General features: G+C 39.4%; 1 protein-coding gene across 3 annotated transcripts in view; it reads right to left on the reverse strand.

The window, feature by feature from the left end:
- NCOR1 (nuclear receptor corepressor 1) overlaps positions 1-25,263 on the reverse strand; it is a 155,602-nt gene that overhangs the window by 18,812 nt on the left and 111,527 nt on the right. For 2 of the 3 annotated variants that reach the window (XM_069481875.1, XM_069481873.1), the window contains 17 exons: positions 24,299-24,419; positions 24,098-24,199; positions 23,647-23,747; positions 19,501-19,669; positions 17,673-17,813; positions 16,036-16,119; positions 15,293-15,549; positions 14,575-14,935; positions 12,078-12,305; positions 9,228-9,437; positions 8,600-8,749; positions 8,082-8,195; positions 5,163-5,328; positions 4,454-4,947; positions 1,632-1,760; positions 1,029-1,186; positions 340-563 (listed from right to left, as the gene is read on the reverse strand). In XM_069481875.1, coding sequence (XP_069337976.1) covers positions 340-563; positions 1,029-1,186; positions 1,632-1,760; positions 4,454-4,947; positions 5,163-5,328; positions 8,082-8,195; positions 8,600-8,749; positions 9,228-9,437; positions 12,078-12,305; positions 14,575-14,935; positions 15,293-15,549; positions 16,036-16,119; positions 17,673-17,813; positions 19,501-19,669; positions 23,647-23,747; positions 24,098-24,199; positions 24,299-24,419 — 3,209 coding nt within the window. The remainder of the gene's footprint in view (positions 1-339; positions 564-1,028; positions 1,187-1,631; positions 1,761-4,453; positions 4,948-5,162; positions 5,329-8,081; positions 8,196-8,599; positions 8,750-9,227; positions 9,438-12,077; positions 12,306-14,574; positions 14,936-15,292; positions 15,550-16,035; positions 16,120-17,672; positions 17,814-19,500; positions 19,670-23,646; positions 23,748-24,097; positions 24,200-24,298; positions 24,420-25,263) is intronic. The other variant, XM_069481876.1, reaches the window with a different exon arrangement.

Raw genomic sequence — 25,263 nt, forward strand, 5'->3', positions numbered from 1 at the left:
AATTGAAACTATTGAGAGATTTATTATTCTGAAGGTGGCTTAGGGACACCACTCAAGTATCCCTAAACTACTACCAAACTACACATTTTTCATAGCTGTCTTTGTAAACCAGCAAACAGAATACTCAACTTTTGAATATACATTAAAAAGATAGTACCAAATGCCCAGACAGTGCACATTCCAAGAATAATATACAGAGGAAAAAAACCTCATTTACAATTTTCAGGGAATAAAGGCAAATGAACTTTAGGTCTAAGAAACAAATCCTCTATCTTGTAGATACATTCAGTTTGTTTTACTGTTGGGAAATTTACATATGACTTGAAATAAAGACCATACCTTCCCCTGGATTTGTCCATAAGACTTTCTGGAGATACTCTTGAACCTGGTCTTTGATGGTGGACAGACTGAGACTGAGATTCCGGGCTGTAACGATTTGACGTTTTAGTCCTCACAGGAGTAGACACCAACGCAGACGGTGAATTTTGGAATGTAGAAGTAGGAGGCTGCTGAGGAGCCTGTGAGGAAACTTGATTTCTGGCAAAATCTTGTGTGATAATTTGCTGTGAGAAAAGAAGGAGGTGGTTAAATTCATTAACTACTTGCAAAAAAAGTAGCATAAAAAATCTAGACATCTGGCTGGGCGAGTGGCTCGTGGTTGCAATACTAGCACTTTAGGAGGCCATGGCAGGAGGACTGCTTGAAGCCAGGAGTTTGAAACCAGCCTGGGCATCATAGCGAGACCCTGTCTCCACAAAAAATAAAAAAAAATAATTAGCTGGGCATGGTGGCACACACCTATAGTCCCAACTACTTAGGAGGCTGAAGCAGGAGGATTGCTTGAGCCCAGGAGTTTGCAGTGAGCATGACACCACTGCACCCCAGACTGGACAACAGAGCAAGACCCTGTCTCAAAAAAAAAAAAACCCCAAACTAGACATCTTATGGTTTTCTCTTTCTGTATAAAATCTGCTTTCTACATGATCAAAGTAAGAAAAATTAACTAATAAGAATAATGAAAAACTTACACAAATGTGATCAGCAAGTGTGATCAGGCGATGGGTCCTAGGCACTTGCCCCATCCCCTCCCCCTGTGAAGAAGGGGGCAGCTGCTGTTGCGGGGATGGTGACTCCTGCTGGGGTCGATAGTGATGTAATGGTCCTTCATACTGTCTGGTGGGGTCATCTGATAGAGAACAGACAGATACCTTACTCCAGGGATGCCCCTGCCTTTTATTCCTTATCAAAGATTAAACATAATTCAGAAGAACACATGAAAAGGACGTGATACATATCTCCAAACAAAGAATTTACATATCTTAATTTTGGGGGGGGAAGCCTTATTTACTGACAAAAGCCTGACGACTAGAATAAAATGTGCATGCTGAAGTGGATAAACAAAATGAATATGAACTATTTTCTACACCATTAAAATATAAAGAAAAGAGTAATCAATAATAGCTGAAAAGTCATTTTTCATTAGTATAGTTTTAAATGTTTGTAAAGCAGACTCATGTAAGATTACCCTAAAACAAATAAGTTATTTCCTAACATAGTCTAGATAGATAAATAGAAGCAAATGATAAATGCAAATATGAAAACATGTAAATGGTGGTTAAAAGAAGACATACTTTCTGCTTGATTTGCCTTAACAACCTCTGGCTGATAAGCTTGAAGTTTTTCCTGGGGTGGTACAGGTGAGCTAGCAGGACTTATCACCTCGATAGCATCACTAGGTGTTTCATACCTGTGAGAAGATACTTAAGAAAAGAAAAGAACCTTATTTTAAAACTAATCCTGTGAAAAGTTTCAAAAGTCCAAGTTCTTCAAACCTATTTGCATATTTTCATTTTAAAATTCTGCTCAGAAATGTTCAATGGCATTCCAGGTTAATAATAAAAATTAACAAGCTCAATAAACTGTATCAAAGGTGCCTAAGTGTTTCCTCAATGTTCCTAGTATCAGTAGGATATAGGATTTTCTAAAATTTTGTGGGCTCTAAGATCTTTTTTAAAAGCCAGTAATAAACAGTGAGGTGAGGCAGAATAGAGAATGAATTTGTGATATTCTCCTGGGAACTGGGAAAGAAATCACCAGGAAAACACTCATCAGCTGAGATTAATAAACGGATAAGAAAGTAGATCTCAACAATTAACTGAGTCCAATAATTCCAATTCTGTGGGACAATATGTTCGCAGAAAAACTTTGAGGCTATAAAGCTGTTTCATTACCATGATGATTTTAAAGCTATAGATTACAGAACACCGCGTGATTTTCTCAAATAGCTGGAGAATTGCTGACAAAAATTATTTCATGTAACTTTAGCACTGTGTTACATTGTGAATAAACAGAAATCGTAGGAAATATCCGAAGGGAAGTACATTCACAGAAAGGGAGGAGGTCAACGAACTATGGAGGATGCCCACACCGGAGAAGGATCCCCTCTAGGATGCAGTTCCCAAGGAAACTGAGGGGCTATGCAGTGGGGGTACTGGCTCTTCTCACAGTCCTGCCATGGCCTCAGAGCTGACAACTGGAGAGAGGCAGATGTAACCTCCTGCTCAGGAACCTTCTGGCTTTAGAGGGCTCTTCGTATCTATAGGCTGCACCAAAGGATCTGGAAAAAACTGTCGGAGGCCCAAAGGGTATATGACCGTGGCTGGACACAGGTACAGAAGGTAAGAATGACTCATACTTGGCCACCACCTGCTCCTCTAGTATTCAACTGACCAGCCCTTCCTACCCTAATGTCATGGAAATTGCAGTTACCTGGGTTATCATACACTCAGGAGGACAGAAACCTGATAAATGGGACGTCAATGATCATTGAGGAACTAAAATAAATCACTATTCATGATGCTAAGTAATTTACACTAATTCTCAACTTTTGTAACCACTGTTACTCATCACTGTTTTATGTACCCAACATCCTAAATCTGCTTTTAAAAACTTCCAATTTTTCCGTCAGCAGAAAGTCTGGTCTCAGTGCTCATATTGCTCTTGGAAGTCTCAGGGGGAAGACTAAGGTAATGCGCTTCACCTTCAGGGTAAGGGAGGCTCTCAAGAGTCAAACTGAAAACCACACTGAATAACTGTAAACAGCCATGGACTTCAGGTAAGTCTTGCTCAGTGATAAAAAAGATAATCCCACACAGAACCACGAACACTCAGAAAAGAAGCTGGACTTTCTATTTTCAGACCTTCTGAAAATCTAACTCCTAGAGCAAAGTTTGGTTTGTGATACAAACTGAAAAGTGTTGAATCCAATGATTAGGGAACCTGTGTGGTATACCATTCAATGAGCCCAGGTGGGATCACCAAGTATGCTGGTGTCCTCCAAAACGCCTGTCCATACAGTCACAGTGCATCTCTTCCTCAGCTTGCAATATTCTGCATGTGGAAAACCTATGTTGTGGATTTTCCTAATCTCAGGCTAAAAAGAGGTCTTCCTTCTATACAACACACCACTCAGCTGCCCCCTTCTCTGTAAAAACCTCAGCAATGCGGGAGATATGTACCCAAACATATTATTATATATAATATTAATTATATATAATATTAATTATATATTATATATAATATAATATTATATTAATATAATTATAACCCAGTTATAATTACACTGTTGGATACCTGGAGATAGAAAGAACTGCACATTGCATTGTGGTGCATGAGAAATCATTTTTTTATTATCTCCAAGTCTCCTCAATTTCTTTAATGGAGATAACAGACAGATGACTACATATGATTGAATTATTTCCAGTATTAGCAGATGCTTATTTAAATGCCTGCTTGTTCTTTCTGGAATTCCATATAGGATTTAGGCAATAGTTAAAAAGAAAGTTTAAAAAGTTAACCTTTCTAGCATTTTAATGTAGATTTGTGAATGCTAACAGAGGTGTGGGGCAGACATCATAATGACTAACCAGACTTGGTCAAAATCCAACTTGCAAGAAAGGTGCAGTGTGAAGTACCAATCACCAATGATAAGGTAGTCTCACTTTTAAAAAATCTGTATCTCAGAAAAAGGACAGAAGAGGCTTCAGGGTATCAAGCCAAAATATTAAACCATGTCGTAGCAAACACTTCCTGGGAAATTATACCTCAGTAGCACAGAGCCTGACCATATACCCATCACCTTTCAGATGTCTAAATATGTTAATAAGCTCTGCTCTCTTATCTATATATTTCCCAATTTTAATTCTATAAATGGTACATTTTTCTCATGGAAAATATTGATAGGTTTACACTTAGGAAATCGGGATATTTAAATAATCATTAAAAAATAGCAGAAGATACATTTTTGTACTACTAACCCACAAAACCTTTTCTATAACATTTACCATCAATAAGCATTAGGGTCTTTTTTATACCCCCAGTTCTGCTTTACCTAAAGAATAAAGTAATTCTTTACGCAGATATCACATTGTGAAACTCAGATTGAGATACATACAGCTACTAGAAGAGTCTGAACTTTGAGAGCCACGTTCCCTTGCATCCTTGTCCGAGGCAATTTGCCGGGTGATGATCACGTCTATGAAGTTAGCTGCAGTAATGGTAGTCTTCCCTCGGGTCCTTAGCTCTTCCTCATATCTGGATTTTGGAGGAGGCCCTTTATCTTTCCCAGCCTCAGAATAAACTACTGAAGAATGAGGCTGGGGCTTGCCACTTGGAAAGGCTGAAGAAGTGTATAGACACTGAACAGATCTCTTCTCCACCTCCAGGGTTTTCTGCTCTAGCTGCTGCTGTTCACTAACTGCAGCTGACCTGCTTCTCAAATTTTCTTCTAACCTGGCAGCTTCATGCTTACTCTCTTTTGTTTTGGAAACATCCATCTGGGGTGCAGAAGCTGCAGCATCCACAAGAGCAGCCAGGGCATCTGCAGCAGTGTTGTAACGGGAGCCTGGCAGGCCTTGGCTTATTGAAGGGCCCCCAGCAGGCAGTGGCCTGTAAATAAAACCAGATCACAACTCTGTGAAGGGAAGACCATTTACTGGGGAATGTGGTGGGGAGATAGAAGGACAAACTGCAAAAATTAAAAAAAAAAAAAAAATGTTTAGTGGGCAAAGAATCATGACTATAAAAATCCATTGAGTCACAAATTTAAAAATGCATTTGCAAGAGACTGGCATTTTTTGTCAAAATGTGTACAAGAGACTGACATGATTCGTAGCTGCGCAGTTGGATCCAAAGGTGTGATCACACTGGTTCCGTTGGTTCCCTGGAAGACGCTGGGTCTCTGCTGCAACATGGTCTCCTGAGTTCTTACTGAAGGGGAAGGGGAGCGAACATACCCATGACTACCAGGTCGGCCGGGCTGTTCAGAGCCTGCAGGGGCAAAGAAGAAAAAGGAAGACAGACAAGCCATAAGGAAGAAAGACAGAGACACAGAGATAAAAGGCAACATTTATGGACTGTTAATTTCCTAACATTCCTAAATAGAAAAAAGGAAAATGGGACAAGAAACTTCCTATCCTACTTTCTGGTCCTTCTGGAAACATGTTCCATAAGTTTCTCAATAAAGATGCAATAATATCACACCAGTAACTTAAACCAAAAGCTATCATTTACTGTCATTTCCACTTCTGTGATGAATTTCAATTCTGATTCCAGAGAGAAACAAAAAACACCAACAATGAAATACTAATAGAAATCAGATAAGTTCATCTCTCAGATTTCCTCTAAAACTCTGGTGTGTTTATGATTTCCAAAATCAAATTTGGTACAACTTTCTAAGCATCATAATGAAAATAATATAGCACTCCTACACGAGGGCTTAGGGTAGCTTCGTTGAATCACAGTTCCTCCTGCCTCACCCCCTTACTGCCCCCTTCTCAGGTGAACGTTTCTCTCGGCAAGCTCTCCCTTTTGAGACGGAATCATTCACACTATCCTCCCACAAAGTGTGGCTCTGACAACTACACTTCTTCAGTGCTTGAGACGCTTTTGTTCAGTTAACTTTCTCTCTTCCGTAACAAAGTCTGAGTTTGGACTTGGCCAGAACTACTTCACTTGGAGGATCTTGAACTCTCAAATTCCCTAATTACTTCTCTACCTCCTCTTGCTCTGTGCCCTCACTTCAACTTTCTAGCATGCTCTCTGGCCTCACAACAGCTAGCAGTTTCGTACACACCCCTATTCTCACAGCTAGCACCACCTCGGCCGAGATTCTCAGCAATCTTCTCCCTTCTGACTATCCATCAGCTTATATGAGGATTTCTACAGGATACGTTCCTAGACATGGACTTGCCAGATCAAGGAGCATTACAAATTTTTATCTCCAAAAAAGCAATAGCCCCAATTTACACTGCCATTGCCAATGTATGAGTGTCTTTCTTCAGACGCTCCAACATGGAATATTTAACAACATTCTTAAATATTTGATGCAGAAAAATGGTATCTTATTGTCATAAATCTACATTTTTTCATCAGTAGGATCACAAGCATTTAAAAAAATCTAGTTCTTACCAAAGTTATGCATCATTTGTATGAGGCTTTAACTAAAATAATTTTCCACGTTTTAATGTGGTCAACATGGAATGAATATTATGCTGCTACCTCAAAATTCATTACAGCATTTCCTATAGTCAGATTCTTAGTGGTTTTTATTATATATAGATAATGGGTTACATCTAGAGGTGTTTGGGCTTTGCAACCACTATTTAAGGTAAATCCTCAGGAATGATATTACTGGATTAAATATGACGACTAACTTTTGGGCTCCTCGCATATACTGCAAACCACATTGATTTCAAAGGGTTTGTTTCCTATGACAATATGAATGTGACAACCTCCTGCCATTGTGCCCTTCATTCTGCACCTACCTCTCTGACCAAGTCTCTGCTTCCTTTTGCCTCTACCTGGATCAGCTCTCCTGGCAACATCTCAAGATTGACCTACTCCTCTTTTTATATGCTCGCATCTTGGAAGCCTTACTCAAGCCAGAGTTTCAACTCTTGCAGGTGACTCCTAAGTCAGCATCTCTCAGCGCTGTCTTTTCTCCTGAGTACCAGATCAGAGGATCTGACAATATGGACATGGTCAATAATAATTTGATTTAACTGAAAGAACTGAGAAGGGTTAAGTATACCATGGATAAGAACAGATGGCCCAAAGAAAGACATGTCACCTAAGTGGAGCATCCGAAATCTGAAATCTGAGATGTTCCAAAATCTGAAACTTTTTGAGTGCCAACATGACACTCAAAGGAAATGCTCACTGAAACATTTCAAATTTCATATTTTTGGGTAAGAGATGCTCAACTAGTATAAAGCAAATATTCCGAAATCTGAAAAAATCCTGGTCCCAAGCACTTTGGATAAGAGATTATTCAACCTCTATGTCCACAATAAATACGATTCTCTCTTCGCTTTCACTATTCACTTTCTATTTTAATTGCACACCAATCTTGTTTCTCATCTCTTCCTCACTCCCTGTATCTAATTATTGTTAAGTCTCTTAGACTGTACCTTCATATTCTTCCTAGCGGTTCTTTTCTGACCATTCCCAGTGTCAAAATATTTGAGGCCACCATTAGCACGCACACAACTACTGAAGAGTCTCACTGGCTTTCTGGCACCAGTCATGCTCACCTTCAGGGTTCTAATCCATCTCAAGCCACTACTGTGCAAATGTCCCTCCTCTGATGAGGTCACCTACCTCCTTAACACAACGGCAGCATTTCATTATAATTCAGGATGGCACACAACCCACTAACCATAGTTTCCATTCCTTTCCTAAACTTGAACTCAGCAACCCCTTAATATCTAGAAGTCTTTGCTCAGGCCGCTCTTTTAGCTTTAAGAGTTCTGTGCCCAGTGTCTTCAGGCCCACCTATAGCCAATTTCTGGGCCGAATCAAAATGATACTTTCATCATGAAAATTTCATTTTTCCATGTAAAATTCATCTCTCCACCATCTTAACTTGCACAGCACTTTCCCCTATTTTTTTCACTGGAGGCCTGTAATGACTTTGTATCTTAGAATTTTTGTTTGCACCCCCATAGCACTAAACACAATGGCCCACCACACTAGACTGCCAAGATCTGTCACAGGATGGAGGGACAGAGTCTTGCACTGACCTGGCCGCAGGTAGAGATCAGAGGAAGTGGCAGCAAGCCGCTCCCGCTCCTTCTCCCGCTCCCGTTCCCGCTCCCTCTCGGCACTTGCGGCTGCTGCAAGGTGTGTCGGGTGTCCTGTAAAGCACAAGAATCTCAAACTCAGAGACCAAAATGTCAACCCATCTGGTACATCAAATACTCGAATTTGTAAGTGACTAAAAATTTTTCAAAAAGCTTCAAATTTGGGATGTAGGAAGTTTGTTTTATTAAGAGTCTTAGAGAACAACTAGAGCATAACAAACTTTTATGGCATTTCTAGGGTATCTAGTGACAGCTGGTACATAGGAACTATTAATAAATGGTAAATGAAAAACAATACACCATAATCTGCTATGGAAGTAGAATAAAAAAAAACCCATACAAAAAAACCACAATAGACCAAATGGAAAAAAATGGCCCCAAATACTTTAAAAGGCCATGTTGTAAAAACTTGTGCATGTCAGTCCTATTAAGAGAGGTGTGTGATTATAGAATCTTACCTGGAGACATGGAAGCAGAGTTGTATGGCCTGGGAGGGAATGAAATCTGTGTGCCAGGAATATAAGTGATTCTGTCCATGGGAGGAGTGCTTGTTCCCCCTGGATGAGGCACTAAAATTGTTGGAGGCATATTCGTCAGGTCAATGATTCCTATCCAAAACACAAATGCAATTTATGTTAAATGGTATTCTAAAGGTACAGAACTACATATAATTTTTGGGTTTTGTCTACCTCTACAATCCAATGGTAATTTGCATGCAATATAGATAAGAATGATGATGGTCATCATTAGTTTTTTAAAACCTTCTTTAAAACTAGAGGAGGACATTAAATAAATACTGTGCTCCACACCAGTAACTTCAAAGTATGGAGAGATTAAAGAGAGACAGCAAACTTGTTTAACATAAATTCCAAATACCCAGCACAATGATCTGGTTTAGTTATTTCAGTGTTCACAACACCTTGTCTCAGCACATTACTTTGTTTGCTCTTAAGGACTAAAGTCAATGGGGAGAACATGATACTCTTTCCTTCTTCCCACCATTCCTTCATCAAGCAAATACTAAGTACTCAAGAAACTCTGGATAAACAAGAAACCCTGTGAAATCTCAACTGCAGAGACACACACCTCTTGTCGCTGGGTATGGGAGACCCAGTGGCTGCTCTCTTGGGGAGAGTCCTCTGGCTACATCTGGACGCAAGTTCACTTGCATCTGCTGTGAGGTAATGTAATCATTTAGGATTGTCTGTCTTGTGTTCTCCATTGCATAAAGCTGATACTGACTGGGGTAACCTGGAGTTGGTGAAAGCTGTCTCTGAAACAGGTAAGCAGCAGCTGCTGAATGAGAGAACGAGAGAAAGGCACTGAGTTTTGTCCCGGGTGAAATTCATCTGATAAACATCACACAGAAAAAGGGAGGAAAAACCATCTGTTGAGCTAGTGCACATGCAACTTTTACTTAGTGACAGGGATTAAGGTGGATTCATTTTAGCAATATGAATTCTAATTCACTCTAGTGTCTGAGATGTAATGGAAAAGGGGAAAGGACAGTAGCTAAAAATTTCTCAATTAGTTTCACTTTCAACCTTTGATAAGTAACTTTATTATATTTTCATCTGAAGTCTTCAAGAATTGTGTTTGCAAATAAAATTATTTGTAGTACTGATCATCTAATACAACCAATGGACATGTTATATGAAAACACTTTGTGACAGACAAACAGTAACTTTACTTTTCTGGGGGTGAAAAGGATTAGTCTACGAGCATTTAATTTGGCATGTGTTTGGAGCAGAGATTGACATACTTTTAACTGTAAAGCCCAGATGGTAAATGTTTTAGGCTTTGTGGGCCATACAGTATCTGTCACAGTGAATCAGCTCTGCCACTGTAGCACAAAAGAAGCTACAGACAAAACCAATGAATGGCTGTGGCTGTTTTGTAATAAAACTTTATTTACAGAAACAGGTGGCAGCAGGATTTGGCCAACAAGATATAGTCTGGCAACCCCTAGGTTGGAGCATGACGCAAGATGCTAGGAAGGGGTAGGCACGGTAAAAAGAAGATATCGTCTCTATCCTCAAGGTACTCACAATCCATCCAGCTCAGGCTCAAAAATGACAAGCAAATCAAACTGCTACAAAATAAAGGACTAAGATAAACATTAAATGGAATTATAAACATTCAATATTGTCTGATAACCTGAGTGCACTATTTTATATATATGTTCTCCCTAGAAAAACAAATACCATGTTTTCTGGAATGTTTACTTCCCCCTCATTTAGAACTCTTAGCCATGTAAGTCTGTCTGCTGACTCTGTCTACCTCAGCCTGGGAGACAGTCCCCTAAATACTGGCTTTGGGATCCAGTAAAGTTCTCAAGTGACAAACAGTTTGATGGCATTGACACAACTTTCAGATAAAGTATTTTCTATAGGGACTTTGCTACTATGAAATGTAAATAACCCTTAGAACTCCTACTTTTTAATTTGGCACACTGGTAATGAAAAATACTTCCCTAAGGACCAAGGTGAGACACAAATATTCTGTGCCCCAATTTTAACTTGAAGCATGTAACAAGAAAATAATTTAGGCTAGACAAGAGGTCTGCGCAAAAAACAGTCTAAGGCTCAGCCAGCAGCAGCAAAGAGGAGCAGGGACGGGGCCCTGTGAGGACAAGGGGAGCCAGTCCTGCAGTGGATCATGACAGCCCAGCAGAGAGTCTCCTTGCCCACGTGCTGGTGTGATCCCCACTCTCTTCTCCCTGTATAAGACACACTGCCCTGCACCCCGCACAGACTGCTTTCTAGTGCCCCGCAGACTTCTGCAGCTCCCAGAATTCTGTCTACCAACATCAGTGATGTTCAAGTTTCTTCCAACTGCACTTGTTACTAGAATTATGTAACTTGAAATAATCTGTAAATTGATGAAAGAATGCAAAGAGTCATTTCTCTGAAAACTAAGTTGACTGCCTTGGAAAGACTCTATACAGAAGTTGAATCAGGTATAGACTGGACAACTTTAAAAGACTAGAAAAAAATCTAGAAGGATTCTGTATTTCAAATTTTATTAAGACATTAGCCATAGTCATTCACTTATGTTCGTTTGTTTTTATAAAAATAGATATAGGGTCTCACTCTGTCGCCCTTAGCTGGGCTCGAACTCCTGGGCTCAAGCGATCCTCCTGCCTCATACTCCTGAGTATCTGGGATTACGGGTACCAGCCACTGCACCCCGCCTGGATTCTGTATTTAGTTTGCTTGAAAATGGCTTTAAATTCTAGCTTCACTTTAAAACAAATAAACAAAAAAATCAAATCTGGAAATGTGAGGGTTTTTTGTTTGTTTTCTGCTGCCCAGGCTAGAGTGCAATGGCATCATTACAGCTCACAGCAACCTCGAACTCCTGGGCTCAACCAATCCTCCTGCCTCGGTCTTCCAAGTAGCTGGGACTACAGGCACGACGCTACCATGCTCGGCTAATTTTTTCTATTTTTAGTAGAGACGGGGTCTCTTTCTTGGTCAGGCTGGTCTCAAACTCCTGACCTCAAGTGATCCTCCCGCCTCAGCCTTACAGAGTGCTAGGATTACAGGCGTGAGCCACTGTGCCTGGCCTAATGTTGAGTTTTTTAATGCATGGTGAAGTTTAACCAACAGTTTATGAAAAGCCCTTGGCCTTATCTCAGAACACTAGTAAATGAATAAATGTCTACTTATGTTGTAAAGTAACGTGTTTAAGATAGCATCTGTCATTTCAAAATAATTCTTCTCATTAACCCACCTTTTTTAATCAGCTTCCCCAACTGCCATCAGTTAAGAGGGCTTTTCATATACCTATTATTTTTAGTTCTTTAAGGAGTGCTGATAATGTACACTAATGATACATGCAATTGTCTGCATACTGTATTATAATAGAAAGCTTAAAAAGTCACACAGGGATATTATTTCTTTGCCATAAACTGTTACTGTATTTCATGCTTACCAGGGTCCAGAGCCCTGTGAAAGGGCATGGCTGGATCCAAGTGTGTGGGAAGGTGGCTCCGGTAAACTTCTCCTGCAGTGCCGCCCCTGTGATGGGGCTCAAACGGGCTGTGGCTCACGACAGGGTCCACCCCGGGCACTGGAGACTTCGCTGGTATACTTTCTCTCTGAGTAGGGGTCAGTGTGGATTTCCTTTCATGATTGGTAGATTTGCTAGAAGAAATTGTAACTGGAATAAAACAGTCAATGCCACAACTTTAAGAAAACTTGCAAGTAAGATACTATTTAGCCATTTCTCAACCATTCAAATACAGACTATTTTGATGTCCTCTGTCCCCTAAACTAGCAGTCCCCAACTTTTTTGGCACCAGGGACCAGTTTCATGGAAGACTATTTTTTCACGGGGTGTGGGGTGGGAAGGTGGAGCTCAGGCAGTGATGCAAGTGATGGGGAGAGGCTGTAAAAACAGATGAAGCTTTGTTGGCCCCCACCTCCACTCCCCCGCTGCCAAATTTCATGGAAGACAATTTTTCCCTGGGGGAAAATTTCCCAGGGAGCTCTGCAGTCCAGTCCCTAAGAGGCTGTAGAATGTTAACAGTTCAGGGACCCACGGATTGGGACCATAACCCTAAACATTTTAACATTCAATCTTTATGCAAATGTAAAGAACTAGTAGATTTGAGATTTGGAGAGGATTGCCACCTTTGGATCACAGCACCAGTATTTTACCACCTTACGTAAGGTTAAAGATGAAGTTCAATGCTCCTCTATAAATACCACTACAAATGATTTTCTTTTCTTTGTGACTTTAACTTTCTAAATTCTTTTGGCCCCACATGTAGCAGCAAATCTCAATTTCCTCTCTTTGCCTGTGTTACCCAACCTCCTTGCTACCTGACAATCACTGATTTTTTTTCTTGTTCTGTTCCTCCACAGTGACTTTCTCATTACCTCACCTACATTGATCTTCTCCCTACTCCAGCCTTTCCTTCTCCAAATGATGCTAGTCAGTGGTCAGACTGTCCCACTGCTGCCTACCATATCCAACCACTTATCAACCATCACTCTCAATTTTTTAAATTGTGGTAAAATGTACATAACACAAAATTTGCCATTTTAGCCATTTTAAAGGGCACAATTCAGTGGCATTAAGTACAGGCATGATGGTTGTGCAACCATCACCACCATCTAATTACTAATATTTTTGATAATATGAACTTCACCACGATCAAACATATCTACCTACCAAAACCAAGAAATCATGCTGGTTTACCACACCCCATTCCAAGTCCCAAGTTGCTCAAACGTGCAGTGCCTTCTCCCTCTGCAGGGCAATCCTTCTCTCCTTTAAAACTGAAGTCAGAAGGATTTGGGTTCGTTACTCTATCCGTAACAAGGCTCTTCCCTTTCTCCTCACTCTGTGCTATACCTTCCCAATCCCCCAAAATACTCTTCACTTTTACAACTTGCACAGTGGCCAGCCCAGGACCCTGCATGTGACTCTTCAATAAATATATATTGCAACAAAATTAAAAATAAGTGGATACATTTTTAAGGACCTCAGACTGTTTCAGGGACCACCTGGTAAAAACCAATTCCTCTCACCTTACTGATGTAGTTGCCAGCAGCGTGGGGTTATGGCAGACTGATAACAACAATAGCAACAATAATAGTTCACATTTATGGAGCCTCCATAAACACCATGCACTATTCTAAGTTCTTAACACACTGACTGCCATGTGAGTTGTATTTAACGCATGCTAGTTTTGAGTCTGGGGCCTCCTGAAGCAAAACCCTGTGGTTGCTTCCTGAAAAATCTTACTTGTTGATATTCTTATTGTTAAAATTAATATTGACGATTTAATTCTAAAAATGTGAACTGTGTTGCATATAACTCATGCACAGAAAACAATAAAAAATAACAAATTAGAAACGATCATTTTGTTTTATTAAAACATCACGGCCCCAGGGAAAATTTTTTTTTTCCTAGTGTGGTAGTCAGTGTGTTAAACATACTACCCCATTTTATCTTCACAACAATCCAGTGAGGTAGCTCTTAATGTTACATTACCATTTTACAGATGATGAAACTAAGGCACAGAAAAGTCAAGTAACTTGCCCAAGTTTACTGCACTAACAACTTTAATTCAAGCCTAAGCAGTCTTGCTCCAGAGCCTATCTCCTCACTGCCACTGAAGAAGCTACCGTCAAAAGTGACTTCCAGAAAGCCTTATAATTGGCTGAAAATCCACCCTAAAAATACACCTATTCCGGAGCATTTCTGCACTCCACCTTACTCTGTACTTGATTTAAATGTTAAGTATTTTATTTAAAATTATGCCTACTTTTAAACTGGTAGCATATCATATCCCTAGTATCAAGCACAACCTACAGATCTTGTGATAATCTAAAGCTGGCAATTTGATATTTCCTATGTGCCAGAGATTAAAAAAAAAGTGCAATAAATATGACCAGACCAGGCAACAAAAGTAACATACCTTCGGAAGTTCTGTTGACCATGGGTGAGCCTCTGGACATGGTGCTCTGATAACTCACAGGGGTCCTCCGTGCGCTGGTGTCATCGTAAATGCCCGGGCTCAGCTGTGCTTTGGGAGCTTCATGAAGCGTGGACCTAAGAACGGAGGGGCCAGAGCTTACCACAGACGTGTGCCGGGAACGCACGGGCTCGCCTGTTTTCACATCCTCATATTTTCCCCGTTCTACCACTTTTATGTTCTCTGGCACAATGTCCAGCGGAGGCATTCCACGGGGTAGTTTGCTAGGCCCCGTGATTAAGGATTTCACATTGTGTTTGATAGCAGATTGACCTGGGTTGCTGTCAAACTTTATTGGTGTGCCCTAAAGGGAAAGAAACAAACATTATAGGTAGCAAAGTTTTGTGGATATTTTTCCAGCTCAGGTCTATGTCTGGCCCACGGCAGTTACAGTTTGCCATGGTGACCTTTGTTGTCTGGATGGACATCTCAATCACAAACCCACTAATCCTAAATCATATACTTGCCCACGTTACATAATCCATGCTATGGACACAAGAAAAACTGACAATAAAGATTACCTAAAACTTTTACGTTTATTTCTAAGAGGTCTGACATCCTAAGAACTACTTAAAATTAGTAAGTCATACTTTTTTAAAAAAGTTCCATAAATATCAGTTTGAAGTGGAACTGCGGGCAGAGAGAGACATAATCTAGTTACCTGGGAAATGGAACCTTCAATTATTGGCCTCGTGCTCTGGACCACTTCTGGAGTTTTCCGACTTTCCTGAGTTAAAATATCTTGCCGTGGAATCTCATGAATGGAACGCCCCATTTCTTTGATGGTGGTAATACCATCGTACGGTTTTCCTTTGGTGATGGCACCTTCAAACGCTCGTATGGGAGGACTTTCTCTTTTAATCTGTTTGGCATATTTAAGGCCATCTTCAAAGCTTTCAGTTGTTGCTCTTGGTGTGCCTTGAAAAGGAATTCAGGAAACATACTTATTAAAATAATGTTGATGGTTGCACAACAACGCTACTGAACTATACACTTAAAAATGGTTAAAAGGATAGATTTTTGTCATGTATATTTTACCATAATTTAAAATAATTAATGCCTTGCTATCTTGCAGTTTGTAATCAATTTTGTTTACAACAGATCTTCAAATAAGTATTAATTATTTTAGGGTTGTTCAAGATATAATATACATCATCACAGTCACAGAATGGTTCTTACATAATAAAGATGCCTCTCTATATATTAAATGATTGGGCAACTGTCATCTTCCAATAAACTATTAATATGTAGCTCAGTGGTAAAAAAGTAATAATCAAGACTTTAATATTTAATATTTCAAAAGGGAAAACATCTTGAAAAGGTTTCATGCATTGCAAATTAATGTCAAACTATTTGCCAGTGAGGCAGTTATAAACAAAAAGATAAAACAAGCAGAAAGTTTACCCTGCATTATGGAGCCAGACAGCACAGTCCTTTCTTTGAGGTCAGAATGAGGGCTCCCCCTGGGCAATGCTCTGCATATCAGCCCTTTCAAAACAAGAAAGCAATTCAATTACTAGATGTAATGTGTATGTCAATTCACACATACTTAATGCTGCTCTTAGGGTATATTTTTTGATAAAAGCTCTATGGAGGAAGGGATGTCAATTTAAATTTGTGAACTATCCAAAGAATATCATGGAAAAAAATAAAAGTGAAAAGTATCCAATATGACATCACATGGTCCTTTGTAAACATTTTCCTCAATACAAAATGGCCACAGAAAGTATGTAATTGAAGGTCAAAAAAGAGGCCGCACACAGTGACTCATGCCTGTAATCCTAGCACTCTGGGAGGCTGAGGCAGGAGGATTGCTTGAGCCCAGGAGTCTCAGGTTGCTGTGAGCTAGGCTAATATCACGGCACTCTAGCCTGGGTGACACAGAGAGACTCTGTCTCAAAAAAAAAAAGGGGGGGGGAGGTCAAAAAAGAAAGGTAGTTTCAAAGCTAAATCTAAAATCCCAATGCTTCTTTATCAAAGGGAGAGAAGACACAGGACTGGAAATCATTGCTTAGGTTTGAAATATAACTGTGAAAAAGGGAAAACATGAAATATGGGTATCACAAACATACTGGAAATATATTAAATGAAACTTGCAAATTAGAACAAAAGAGCTGTAAATAACCTCTTAAGAAGTTTCAAATTATAGTGCCAATAAATATAAACCAAGGGTTAGAAACATCCACATTTACCCTAAAGAAATGTTGAGATTTTTAATATAAAGAAAATCTAGCTCTTAGAAAATTAGAGGACTTATCCTGCTTTTAGTATTTCATCTAGATTAAAATTAGTTGAGGCAGGTTAAGATTTAAAGAAAATGAGTCATTAACAAAACCAAACCATAGTGATCATTTACTGAAGGTGTATCACATGATCAGCACCAGGGGATACCCATCTCTAATCCATACACAACGGTAGGTACAATGCCTTAGTTTACACAGGAAGAAAAAAAGGCACAGAGAAAGTCACCAGGAGAGGGTGAAGCTAAGATTCAAATTCATGTACTTGTTCTATCCATTATGTCACTTTATCTGCTTCAGAATTTTTTAAAAAATTCTCATAATGAATTTGACATTTTAAAACACATAAACGGGAATAATCTACAAATGGTATCACCATTCAAATATGAACATTCTAATAGTTACCTATGCTATGACCAATTATGCTTAATATTTACTTCCCTCCACTGTTATGCGCCACTTGATTTATATATAGATACGAATGTAAACTTAGATTTAAATTAATATAAATACAGATTTCAGGTAGAAATGAAAGAGACTGAACATAACTTAATTCAACAATGCAAACTTTTTTTTTCCTGAAATCAAATGTTTTATTTTGACTGAGATACAATATATCCTAAAATTGCCATAGAAAGCTTAGAAGAATATTAAAATTATAAATATCAGGGCCTTTTTTGGGGGGGCGGGGAGGCAGGGTCTTGCTCTGTCACCCAGGCTGGAATACAGTAGGCACAACAACGCAAACTTACTATACAAAATTACATGTACCAAAATTAAGTTCTGAGAACAATACTTTACCCTCTAATGGCGCTGACACAGGAGATTCCCTCATCGACATCCCCTGCTTTATATTTCCTTCCACTGACTCATAGCTCCTTTTTAAACTGATTTCGTGAGCTGTTCTTGGACTCCTAGTCCCTTCTCGGGCATTCTTAATATCTGCAGAATACAGAAACAGGAATTGCTCAGAGGCCTACAATGTATAGTAGATAACTTACCTTAATTTCATAGTCTATCTTATAAATAATATAAAAACTTGTCTTAACCTACCATATGATCTATGTAGATGATCTTCATGAAAATGTTTTTATTCATTCAAATATATTTACTGAATACCTACTGTGTGCCAGCCATAAGCTAGGCTTGCAGATAAGGTTAACAAATTGAGTCCCTTCCCTCATAAAACTTACCCAATAGTGGCGGGTATAGATGTATCAATAGGCCCTTACTGTCCAGTGTGGTAAGTACTATGAATGGAGAAATATAATGTGCTATGAAAATGCTGAGAGAAACCTAACACCTCCAGGTTCAGATCAGGCTGCCTAGAAGTGCAAACTGAGAAGGATGAATAAGAGTTGCTTAAATCAAAGGTAAAGGGAGAAAAAAGTGGTACAGGCAGAGGAAACAGCGAGCACAAAGACCCCAAGGCAAGACAGAGTGTGGTGCATCAACAGAGCTTAAGCTTGGGAAATGGCTGATGTGTAGAGTGGACTGGGAGGACGGTGTTGAGGGAAGTAAACAAAGGGGGACAAGGGAAAGCGGGAAGAGAAAATTCTGAAGAGCTAAACTGGAAGCAGCTCATGGAGGAGTGATGAAGCCAACCTAGGAGCTGCGGCTGCCTTAAAGCAATGGAGCATCAAGCAGAGTGACATGGTGTATAGCTTTGAATATGGTAGGACTGAAAGTGGGCAGGTCAGTTTCGTGGCTGCTGGGTTAGCCAGATGAAAGATGACGGTGGCAGTGGGGATACAGAGTAATGGATGGATTCCAGACTTTAGGAAAATGAATAGAAGTGACATAGTGATTTCTGGGAGATGGAAAGAAATGGAGACGTCTAGGATGACACTGAGATTTCTGGCTTGGGCAATGTACGTTAATTTCTTACCCCCAGAAACTAAGCGTTAATCAAAATATGCCAGATATGTTAAAATAAGAAAGGAGAAAGAAAATAAGCAAGCTACCACACATTGTGAAGCATCAGGCACTATGTGCATATATATTCTATTTCTTTGTATTTGAAGAGAAAGAAAGCATAGCTAATGACTGCTCCTAGGTCACAAGACAGTTGGTTGCAAATGAGAATTCAAACTCAGTCAATCCCTTGGCTAGTACTTGTATCACGTGTGAGTCATTCTTATAAAATATTACTACTGGGAAAAGATAACTTAAGAAATACATCTAGAGAAAATGTTCACATACATAGATACAGGCATTAAAATAGTTTTGTTAAGGAGAATTTATATTCAATATTCTTATCAGCATATTATCTATCCCCTAATTATAAACTCATAAAATATGAATCCATTTAAAATAAAAGTCACTCTATTAAAGGTAAGCAAAGATCATTCTCCTAGGCTAAACTGACTGACCACAGTCAGTGATGACCTTAGCTATCATTTCTGGGGCACTTACTATGGCTTTGTGCTGTTAATCACTTTTCACTGAGTTGATTTTTCACAAAATCATCATGAGGTAGGTATTATCATCAATCCCTTTCGCTGGGAGGAAATATGGGGTCAGCAAAGGTAAACTGATTTCTCCCCACAGCAAAAATGTAGGAAAACCAGAGCCCGTGTTTTCAGTCACATATACAATATTGGCTTCGTTGTGTCCACACAATACTTACTATCGTAGGATAAGATATGTCCACTTTTGCCTTCGTAAATAACATGGCCTTTTGACGTAGTTTCCTCTCGGCCCTTCTCAGGACTGCTCTCTTCAACGGGCATTCTAGAAATGGACCCCTTCACCAAAGCCTCAGTTGGAATGCCAGCCTGGGACAGGGCCGGGGTACCCTGCCATCAAATCAAACACAAACACCAGAATAGTCGATCACGTTTAGAGGAAACCCAATATGCTCAGAAAATTTAACCTATCACACTGAGAGTCAACTCAATCCATATCTTCAAAGAAGAAAGCACAAGCCTAGGAGAGGAAATCAGACATTAAGTTTTCATAAACAAAGAAATCCTGCACCTTCATCCTTCAACTCTGCCACACAAAACTTCTTAAAATGAGAGGTATATTAGGAGAATCAGCTTTGTTCCTCACCTTGAAGTTAAATCTCTTTTAAGGGACTTAACTCTCACAAAAGAAGTCTGCTTAAGGCTTAAAATCATGCAAATGTAATAAACCTTTTACAAAATTTCTAATAAAAATAAGACAATAAATTAAGTTTTAAATTTAGAGTACTACATCTTTTTCTTCAATTGTGGTGTGAAGAAAAAATAACTAAATTATCAAACTATCTGCAGGTTTAGGCCTTTGGTCATCAATAAGAGGAGGGGAAGAAAACTCAGGTACATGCCTTCACACTATGACACTAATCCAATTTAGGTCATATCTTGTCTTCTTCTGGGCTACCAATAACCATGATTCTTTTTATCCTCCCTTTAAGCAGCAAGCTCTTCCTTCAAGGGAAATTGTTTATAGAACCTAATATGTAGAACACTTTGCAAGAGAGAGTTGCTTGGGTTGAAATGGGATTGGGAGGCCCAGACCTATCCCACTCACCCATGCAGGATTCCCAGTATATACTCTGAAGACCCTAAAACTCTAGGGAGCATGATCTAAAACCATACACTCACAGCAGGAAGAGTGATAACAGTAATACTTTACTCATCCAGTTGTTAAGTGGATTCAGTAGTAAATATGCAGAAATTCTTAACACCCACCTCAGAAATGCTCATGTCAAATGGACAGATTTTTAAAATAAACTGATAAAACTTGGCCTCATTTGACTAGTTCATACTGTCTTCCTACCCAAAGTTTGGATACTAGAGTGAAGAGAAAAAAATATGACGAGAAAAAAATAATACATATAGGCCCATTTATTTTCCTTCTGTCCATATTAAAGTGTTAGCTTGTTCTGAAAACTGAAATGCACTGGCCAACTGTGGAAGAAGAGTATACAATTTTCTACATCACTATATGACATATTATAAACTATGTCTTAGGGAAAAATCACACAAGAATCTTGAAAAAATGGGGGTTCTGATTTATAACGTCTAGAGTAGGGACTGACATTTCTGCATTATTCTAGCAAGCTCCCAAGTGATGGCAATGTCTGGTGCACAGACCACACTTGGTTAGCAAGACCCCAGCACAATTACTGGAGGGTTTGGAGGAACAAAGATTGCTGGGCCCCACTCTGAAGACCTAGTTCTCAGTAAATCTGGGGTACGGGCTTATAATTTATCCCTAGCAACTTCCCAGATGATACTGACGCTACTCATCTGGGGAACACATTTTGAGAGCCACTGTTCTGGAGAACTGGAACAAGACAAAGAAGAAAAAACTTCTAACAATGAATAAACACTTCTCATAATGTGCAAAGCACAGGTTTCTGTTTGATTTCTCAAAACAGAATTTTCCATTTTTCACAACTTCATAAAGCAGCTAACGACTGCTTTACATTTCAAATTAAATTAACAACTGAGGAAAAGAAAGACCTTTTATTCATCAAAATTGGCTATTTAGCCTAAAAATGGAAGAAGGCATTTGATTTTTAGTGCTTTTGTCAATGCCATAGACATTTCCTAGAACAGAGATGCAGACCTTTGGAACAGGACTGAGAACCCAGATATTAAACCATCCGCATATTGTCATCTAATCGTTGACAAAGCAGATAAAAGTAAACAATGGGGAAAAGAATCTCTATTCAATAAACGGTGCTGGGAAAACTGGATAACCACATGCAGAAGATTGAAACTGGATCCCCACCTCTCACCTCTCAAAAATCAACTCATGATAGATAACAGACTTAAACCTAAGGAGTGAAACCTTAAGAATTCTAGAAGAAAATGCTGGGAAAACTCTTATAGACATAGGCCTAGGAAAAGAGTTTATGAAGAAGACCCCCAAAGCAATCACAGAAGCAACAAAAATAAATAAATGGGACCTGATGAAATTAAAAAGCTTCTGCACAGCCAAGGACACTATCATTAGAGCGAACAGACAACCTACAGAATGGGAGAAAATATTTGCATGCTACACTTCCGATAAAGGGCTGATAACAAGAATCTATATAGAACTTAAGAAAATTAACAAGAAAAAGTCAAACAACCCTATCAAAAAGTGGGCAAAGGAACTGCACCAAATCTTTTTTTTTTTTTTTTTTTTTTGAGACAGAGTCTCGCTTTGTTGCCTGGGCTAGAGTGAGTGCCATGGAGTCAGCCTAGCTCACAGCAACCTCAAACTCCTGGGCTCAAGCAATCCTTCTGCCTCAGCCTCCCGAGTAGCTGGGACTACAGGCATGCGCCACCATGCCCGGCTAATTTTTTTCTATATATATTTTAGTTGGCCAGATAATTTCTTTCTATTTTTAGTAGAGACGGGGTCTCGCTCTTGCTTAGGCTGGTCTCGAACTCCTGACCGTGAGCGATCCACCCGCCTCGGCCTCCCAGAGTGCTAGGAGTATAGGCGTGAGCCACCGCGCCCGGCCGAAATCTTTTCAAAAGAAGACAGACTAATGGCCAGCAAACATATGAAAAAGTGCTCAACATCTCTAATCATTAGGGAAATGCAAATCAAAACCACAATGTGATACCACCTAACTCCAGTGAGAATGGCCTTTATCAAAAAGTCCCCAAACAACAAATGTTGGCGTGGATGTGGAGAGACAGGAACACTCTTACACTGCTGGTGGGACTGCAAACTAGCACAACCACTGTGGAAAATAATTTGGAGATACCTCAAAGAACTGAAAATAGAAATACAATTTAATCCATCAATCCCACTACTAGGCATCTACTGAAAGGAAAAAAAGACATTCTATAATAAAGACATCTGCACTCAACTGTTTATGGCAGCACAATTCACAATTGCAAAGATACAGAAACAACCCAAGTGCCCATCAATACATGAGTGGATTAATAAAATGTGGTATATGTATAGCATGGAGTACTACTCAACTACAAAAAACAATGGTGAACTAGCACCTCTTATATTATCCTGGATAGAGCTGGAGCCCATCCTTTGAAGTGAAGTATCACAAGAATGGAAAAACAAGCCCCACCTCTACTCACCATCAAATTGGTACTAACTGATCAACACAAAAGTGCTCACATGGAAGTAATATTCATCGGGTATCGGTCAGGTGGGAGGGGGTGGTGGGGGTGGGTACACTCACAACTAATGGATGCGGAGCTCTGTATGGGGGAAGAGCACGCTTGTAGCTCTGGCTTGGGCAGTGCAAAGGCATTATATATATAATCAAAATGTTTGTACACCCATAATATTCTGAAATTGAAAGAATAATGTGGGGTAGGATTTACAGCCATGTTAAAAAATTGTGCAAATAAAAGACACTAAACTAAAAAAAAGAAATAAAAAGGGCAGCTCTAAGAAGGCAGCTTACATACTGAGATTGTAGACCTACCTCTTCACAAGGGGCAAAAGCAAGCAAATAATTTGTAATGATTTTCTTATCAATTTCTATTTAAGCTAAACACATGGCAAAAACTTTGCCAGGAAGACAGTGAGAGCTACATCAGTTAGAGCATGTTTCTTCTGCCAATGTGTAAAAAAAGTGACCTTTTCAAATGAACCATAGTATAGATAATATAGCTTATAGTCAAAGTGATCACATTAATGTGTTTCGGTACATAATTTATAGATCTGGGGTTTGTCATCACTAAGACCCAGCATAACACAGAAAACTGAACAACTTAACCACAAAACTGTTATTGCTGTAATAGCCAAAGATCTTGAGACTTGACTTCTAGGTTTTTCTTAGCTATTGTTCAGTACACTAAAGATGATCATGACTAACCTGAGTGATAGAGCCCCGCAGGGATGGAATGCTCTCCACTGAGATTTTGCTGGTTGGAGTTCCCCGAGTTATACTTCCTTCTTGGATGGCTCCTGTGGTACCTGTATAAAAACAAAATTATTAGCAAATTTAATCCCTACCCCTGCCCCAGAAGACAAAAGGCTAGCCCCTACTTGGAAGAAGAGTAAAAAGAGAAGGAAAAAGCAACACAAAAAGAATAGTTTTTGTTTTACTGAAATGTACTTCTAAAATACTGCAATTATTAAAAAGAACTGCCGAAATATGGACCTTTAAAGATTTAAAATCATTTTTACATATTAAAAAAAAAATACTTAAATTTGGAATTTAAAGGGTATAATTTAAAAACTCATCATTAAAACCTACTAATGACTTACTTTAATAAACTTACTGGGAACAAAGTTTAGTATTTTTGACAAACAGCATATTTTACCTCTGACCACACCTTCATGTTGGGCCCTGACCAATAAACCCTCAGGTTGAGAGTTTTGGCTTCGTGGAGAAAATTCTTCCTGCTTGATGTAGGGCAAAGTTGCTGTGGACAAAGCCAGAGAAACATGAAGCAATCAAGTACTGAACTGCGGGCTGTGATGCGACAAACACAGGTGTATTGTGACTGCAGTAACGCACTGACCTGATTTGGCAGATTCCTGCTGTCGCGGCAGTCCGAGAGAGATAGACCCCACTGAGGGCTTAGCTGTTTCTTGTGGATAGGAAGCCTGATTATGAGAAGTCAAATAAGTGCCGGGGGTTCCCTAAAAAATAATTTTAGAGCACTAAATATTGTTTTCTCCAAGGTTAATCACAAAATTTCTGTTCAAAAAATTTACACTCCTGCCACCCAAAATTAAGAACAGTATGCGTAGGCTGGGCATGGTGGCTCACACCTATAATCCTAGTACTTTGGGAGGTTGAGGCAGGAGGATCACTTGAGGCCAGGAGTTTGGGACCAGCCTGGGAAACAGTGAGACCCCCATCTCTACAAAAAAATAAAAAATTAGCTGGGCATGGTGGTGTATGCCTATAGTCCCAGCTACTCAGGAGGCTGAGGCAGGGGGATCACTTAAGCCTAGGAGTTGGGGGTTACGGAGAGCTACAATGATGCCACTGCACTCTAGCCTGTGCAATAGGGCAAGACCTTGTCTCAAGAAACAAAAAACAAGAATAATATTTGTAAAGCAAGAAAATCACAGATTGCTTAAATTAAAAAAATTTTTAGTTGGGTATACTGGCTCATGCTTCTAATCCCAGCTACTTGGGAGGTTGAGGTTGGGAGGATTGTTTGAAGCCAGGAGAGTTCAAGGCTGCAGTGAATTATGATCATGCTACCACACTCCAGCCTGGGGAACAGAGTGAGACCCTGTCTCTAAAAAAATTAAAAAAAAATTTTAAAGGGACTAGGATGTCTTCTGAAATTACTATAAATTATACGTAGACAATATTTACTATTAATAAATTACATAAAACACTTCAACAGTACACCCAATATGTAAGCTGCTATTATTAATAACATTCATTCCTCTTAAAAATGCTATGGAGGGGGATATCAGTGAATATGGCAGAGTAATAAGGACTTCTGAAAACTCTCCTCCATAAAAA

Source organism: Eulemur rufifrons, chromosome 9 (assembly GCF_041146395.1).
Source record: "Eulemur rufifrons isolate Redbay chromosome 9, OSU_ERuf_1, whole genome shotgun sequence".
Taxonomy (NCBI): domain Eukaryota; kingdom Metazoa; phylum Chordata; class Mammalia; order Primates; family Lemuridae; genus Eulemur; species Eulemur rufifrons.